This window comes from Plectropomus leopardus, chromosome 17 (genome assembly GCF_026936395.1).
Source record: "Plectropomus leopardus strain MGB_pleo_1.0 chromosome 17, ASM2693639v1, whole genome shotgun sequence".
Classification (NCBI taxonomy): domain Eukaryota; kingdom Metazoa; phylum Chordata; class Actinopteri; order Perciformes; family Serranidae; genus Plectropomus; species Plectropomus leopardus.
The window spans coordinates 11,425,519-11,431,962 of NC_142192.1; the positions used below are offsets into that span (position 1 = coordinate 11,425,519).

Below are 6,444 nucleotides of genomic sequence, written 5' to 3' on the forward strand. Positions count from 1 at the left end.
GTAAACTTAAATGACTTTACAGACTTAGTATAACCACGCAAAGTACTGAAATTTATGTAGGTACTTTCAAAAAGCCCCTTTCCCACTGCACAAAGAACCATTAACACCAGCAAACATTTGACTTTAGCATTTAATGGGGAAGGTAACAACTGAATTCACACGTGGGTCAAATTACTCTGTAATATTAACAAGTTTTTATTGCCTCCAGCTCTCATAGGAAGTGATGGGAACACAACACCTGCATGAACATGCTAATTTTATTCCCTATACTTGTGAGATGCAATGAAAGGCCACCAAGAAATATTGTCTGTGTCTGTCTGAGCAGCACTAAACCATAGATCCAAATTAGTCTGCACCAAGTTTGAAAGAGAGACTGAATAAGAAAGAAGATATATAAAAAGAAGTAACCAATGCAACATTTTCACTGGCCTCCATGCTGCTTTCTGCTGTTTACTAACTTGTTTTACGCCCATCCGTGATGTCACACATGACACACCAGTACAAAAAAACCGAGAGAGGTATTCTCGTCTGCTCGGATTTTCCCGTATTAAAAAAAAAAAACCTCGCAAACATGCAATAATTTTGGTGGGAAAGGGGTATATGTGACTACACAAGTTACATACAGTAACTTGCGTCCTGTAAATAGTTATTTTAACCTAATCCATGATCTTTTTCTGTACTTAACCAAGTATTTTTATTGTTCTCCAAACCAAGTGTTTTTCTCACAGTGTTAACCCACCATTACCGACATCTTAAGCTGTAATTATTCATAATAGACATTGTCTTGGTATTGTTTTCATGCATTTCTGTGTGACTGTGTTGAGCATTATGTGTAAAATAATGACTCAAATCTGCAAGGAGTTATGTCATCACCCCCTCTGGAGCTCAGCATTTTAAACAGCTTTTAAATATGAATTACATAAAGAATCTGTGGGGTCTCTAAATTGGTTCATTCCTATCATATTGTGATTAAGAAATCTTCATGAGATTTTAGATTAACTTTGAAATAGCAACATCAATAAAACGGCTGTAAAGGCATGCTTCGTGCAACATTGGTCAGTTGATACAAGATCGTCTTTTTCTTTTTGTCCATTTAAACATTTTTAAAAAATCTCACATTATCTGTCACTTTGGTTTTAGACAAAACCCCAAAGGACAGCATGACATTGACATGCTTTGTCACAATCATTTCTCTAAATTTTAAAATGAGACTAAAACCTCTGATAAAACCCTATATAATCATAACATGAGAATAAATATTATTTGATAGCTTCATATTGCCTGCTCTTATCAGAGCGTGGAAAACAATCCAGACAGAGAGGCTGTGCTGGGGGACATGATGTGACACACTAATTAGTGATTGCATGACTTGTGCTCTCTCCTGTTTTTGCATTTGGCAGCATTGCAGTTCAGCGGCTGGCAAATGAATCACGCTTCATTCTCTATGAATTCTGGGAGCACAACAACGTGTGGAAGAAGTAAGTATTCGCCTGCACCATATGCATCATGACTAATGCAGCGTGGCCTGTTCAAATAAACCCTAAATTATGTTCTTTGCTCTGTTTGAACTCGTTTAGGAAAGGTCTGTGTTTATTGATGATGTATGATGAGAAGCTTTAATGAAACTAATGAGGAAAACAAGAATATCTTTGTCTGTTTATTATTGTTTGCAAACCATCTTCAAAATGCGTCAAGTATCAAAAGTAAGTCAAGTATCATAACTCAAATTCTTACAAAGTTTCAACCTGACACAGTCCAGCAGCTTATCATGCAGCCACAAAAGGTGGCTTCTGGTCTAACGCCAACGTCTTAACTCTGGAATGAGAATGAGCTGGTTTTTGCCTCCTCAGAGTTCGTTCCCCGTTTACTGTCTACCCAGTCAGTCAATCCTCATACAACGGTTCTTATGATATTATACAAAAATGTAAACAGGACACTTTGTATTATATCCTTTGAATAAGCGTTACACAAATTACATTAACCAGTTAAAAAATATGTTTGCTACTTAACATAAAATTAGATTAGGTTAGGTTTAAGCAAGTAAAGTTACTTTGGTTATGTATAGGAAAAGAAACTTGGTGACTATGTAAATTAAGATAACTCAGTCTACTTTATGCTATTCCGAACACTGGTCTGGTCTGGTTTTGTTTTGGTATAAGGTGAACATTATTTGAAGTGGGACAATTTTTCCTGTTTCAGGGTTTGAATTAGTTTTCTGTTAATAGCAAACAGTGTGGCAGAATAGTATCATGATTAAGTTAAAAAACCACTACAGACATTATTCATGCATATTGTAATTGAATCTTTCCTCTGCGCAGTCACCTGCAGACCAACTACAGTAAGACCTTCCAGAGGGGAAACGTCGACTTCCTGGAAACTCCCGAGAGTATAACCACCATGCTGGTTCCTGGTAGGAACATTTATTAAAGCCGGTCTGATTCTGCACTCACATCACAGTCAAACCAAACACATCTAATAAGATCAAGATAACACTCACCTGACTTATCTTACACTTCTGAAGGGTAAACTCTTTAAACTCAGCTGCCCTTTGATACATCTATCATCAGTCTCCAAAACACACTGTGCAGACAAACAACCTTCGAACCTTCAGAACTTGATTTTAAATTCTAGTCAGCGTGAGAAAGTTTCAAAGACACTACAATGTCATGCTGGAACATCTTTGATTTGAATCATTCACCTTATAAATGTGATAAAGCTTCAATGAAACGTTGGAATAAGCAAATAAAGAATGTTTGATTCATTCTCAACCTTGGAAACAGTTTGACAAAAAAAAAAGAGAACAGGAAACAACACACTACACAAGGTCCAACTTACTCAACTGCCAAAGCTTTCAACCGCATATCATGGTCTTTCATTTGGGTGAGGTTGATTCATTATAATGGAAAATTAGGCCTTTATTTCACACAGTATTTATCATATCAAATTAAATAATATAACCATAAAGTTATAATCTAATGTCTGTCATTCTCTGTGACAACTGAGCAACTCCAGAGGAAGACCATGGTGTGTGAGTGAAAGCTCCATAAACAACTGTTATCAGTAATTGTATGTGATACTATTTAGGCATCCTTGTTTTGTTTTGGCCAGTACGTGCATTCATTACACTGCACTACATGTATAGAGTATACAGCACAATGTCTGTATGAGTGCATGCATATATACAAATGTTTAAGTCTATGTATATGTCAGTATATGGCTATGCATATCATCCAATATGTACATTTACTTCAGATTTTCTTTTCTGTGCTTTTTCTCAGGACATAACATAAATACAGTTTATCATTTATTTTTCATCATGTATGTTATTATGGTTTGTTTGTCACTGTGTATATGTTTTTGGTTGTTTCAAAATATAAACAGATATTTACAAATTTAAAAGAAAGCTGTGGAAACAAGCAAATTGGATTTTTTTTTCCCACCTGAATTAATTTTATCATGTTTAGGTTTTTTATGTTTTTGTTTCGTTTTGTTTTTGGTCAAACTGGATAAATATTGTCTCTAACTTCAAAGCTCAGAGACTATCAGCGATACAGCTACCTGTGACTTTCAGTGAATGTCAGCCAGGGGGTCGGTAAAATAGAGTGGTGCGGGAATGAGTCCTAAAACTTACATTTTGTTCTACAACATAAAATATGTCAGTAAATACCCCACTCCTGAACTTTGAAGCTTTTTTGTGTCTTAAAAAAGACGGTTGTTAACAAGTGGCTAAATGAGACAACAGAACAACACAGTTTTATAGTCTCATTGTGCTGGCAACATTAGTCATGTGACTGTAGTGTAGTTTGTTTATAGCCTAACACTAGCTTTTTCCTGATGCCAATTTTATGTAGGCTTCACGAATCATGAAAGTCATATCAATTTGTGAAGATTATCTTGCAATACAAAACATGTACGCATCATAAACGTTTATTTCTTGCAACAATCCAAAAGCTAATGGAAAAACCTCATTGGCTTTTTGACAAAGAAACCAGGGTGACGTTAAGTTCCGCATCGACCTACAGAAAAACATCGTCCCTTCAGAATCCTAATTCCTACCTCCCCCGTCTTCTAGTGCCTTCGCTCAGACCACACCTATCTTTGAAAATGGCTTTCATTTTGATTGCAATCACTCATCTTTACAGTTTTATGACTGCATCTTGCATGGTTGTCATATTGACAAAAATCTGTCCACAGACAGACATATAAACGCCTGGCAAAATACTTTGAAAAACTGCGTCTGTGGTACTTCTCTCTACAATTGGTTGTCACCTGGACCACATTTTTCCGTGATGACACACACAAACAGACTCACAAGGTGAAAACAATACTAGTTGTTGAACAATATACCGCAACACTGACACAGCTAGTACACCTAGTTTACAGTTTTGCCAGTTAAGATCAAACATCCAATATTTACCTCTTTTCATTCGCAGAAGTCTGCTTTGTCCCCTTTTTGCCAATTTTTCCAGCACAGAGATCCATCTCAATCGTGTTTGTGTTATTTTTCCTACATCATTACAGTGAATTGATCTGCTGTCTCACAAGCATCATTACCCGCTTCACATGACCAGCCACAAGCAGCACAGAGGGCATATGTCGTCGCCTACATGAACACTCAAATGCACACAGCATGCAGAGGAGAGAATACTCTGTGTCTCATTGATTCAGGTCATTTTTGAGGGTTTCTTCTTCTGTCTCTCCTCCACAGCCTCGTGGTGGGTCCTCAACAACAACTGAACGTGGACAAACACCCTTTAAATATCCTCACTGTTGGATTCAGAGAGCAGCCTGTCAACACATCAGGAAGTCTACTGCAGCACGCATACACGCACACACGCACACACACACACACACACACACACACACACACACACACACACACACACACACACACACACACACTCGACACAACTCCTGAAGTCATGGTGATTAGTATTTATGACCTCCATGTTCCTTCATAGTCATAGGTGGTAGTCTATAATAGTCCACACGTGTGTGTTAACACTCTTAGATGACGCTCTGACGTCCTAAAAGCAATGACCTCATCACACGGAGATCCATCTGATGATCTGACATCATCACTGTGTTTGACGTGACATCATCTGAAGCCCAGGGTAGATCATGAGAAGCGAGCTGTGTGTGAGTGTGTGTTTATCAATGTGTGTGTGTGTGTGTGTGTGAGTGTGTGTGTGTGAGAGGGAGAGAGAGGGGAAAGGACAGATAAAATTGTATCAATTGTAGCAGCTCTGGGGAGCTCATTTAAACATTATTCTGTTGTTTCTGTATCCAATGTGTCGAATTAGATAAAAATCTGTTGGTCATAAATAAAGACGATTTATTGTTGTGTATTACTTGTTTATCTCTTCTGTCTATTTCAAAATAACTAACAATGGAATGGGATCTTTAACAATTTTCACGCAAAGGACTCCTTGGGTCCAGGAGGGATGGACCAGAGACCCTCTACTATATATTTTATATAAAACTGAGTTGTATTTGAGATAATTTTAAAAATATTTTCAGGTCTGCTCTCATTTGCACTGGTCAGCATCTGTTTAGGCATGGCTAGGCCATGGCCTGCACTTTTGCAGTGGTTTCTAAGGTCCATTGTGGCTCAAAAGAAAGTCAGTGTTTTTTAAATAATAATAGAGGCCGATATGTGAAAAGACAAAAGTGCCGCACAGTAAATAAGTGCTAGCAAAAGGATTCACTGATAGCCTTTACCTACCTAACATTTATTTTGGGTACTATAAATTAAATGGGTTTTATGAAAAGGACGATTTATTTTTGCTAATAATATTGGATTCATGTTAATATATATTTTCAAGCATATTTTATTATTTTTTTTGAAAAAACAAACTTAAATTACCAGGCAGTAATTCAGCAAATCAACACCTGACCTCCTTATGAAGACGCAGGGTTTACAGTTTTATAGTGACTCAAATATGGAATCTTTGTCCTTTCAAGCATCAGGGATGGATACTTAATTTATATTCTATCTAATGTGTTTGTAGAGTCAAGATTATGATTTAACTTGAAATTATAATAGCAAGAATGATGCATTTAATGTAACAAAATGTTGACAACACGTCATTGTTGGTCTGCTCTTCTGTGTGTGTGTTGAACTTCTGATGTGTTGTGTAAAACAACAGCAAACACACTTCAAGCCTTAAACACAAATGACTTAAGAGCCATATCATATTGTGCAATGGCCCCATCACGTGGACACATAGCAGTATTGCAGCTTTAAAAGTACAAGCGTTTCTATTGGAAATATGACCTCTAATTAAGTTTCAGCTTTTTGTTTTTTAATTGTGGTTATTTTATTATTATTACTATTTTATTTCATTATTTTAAAAAAAGTAATGACATCAAATCAGTAAATCTGCAAGACAAATACTAGAAGAACGACGTTATAACCACACAGGTGTTATAAATTCTCCTCGA

General features: G+C 36.7%; 1 protein-coding gene across 1 annotated transcript in view; it reads left to right on the plus strand.

Moving 5' to 3' along the window:
- necab1 (N-terminal EF-hand calcium binding protein 1) overlaps nucleotides 1-5,348 on the plus strand; it is a 52,523-nt gene extending 47,175 nt beyond the window's left edge. Inside the window, exons 11-13 of the mRNA XM_042507157.2 lie at nucleotides 1,401-1,478; nucleotides 2,319-2,410; nucleotides 4,709-5,348. Of these exons, the coding sequence (XP_042363091.2) occupies nucleotides 1,401-1,478; nucleotides 2,319-2,410; nucleotides 4,709-4,737 (199 nt within the window). The 3' untranslated portion in view covers nucleotides 4,738-5,348. The remainder of the gene's footprint in view (nucleotides 1-1,400; nucleotides 1,479-2,318; nucleotides 2,411-4,708) is intronic.
- Nucleotides 5,349-6,444: the final 1,096 nt, after the last annotated feature.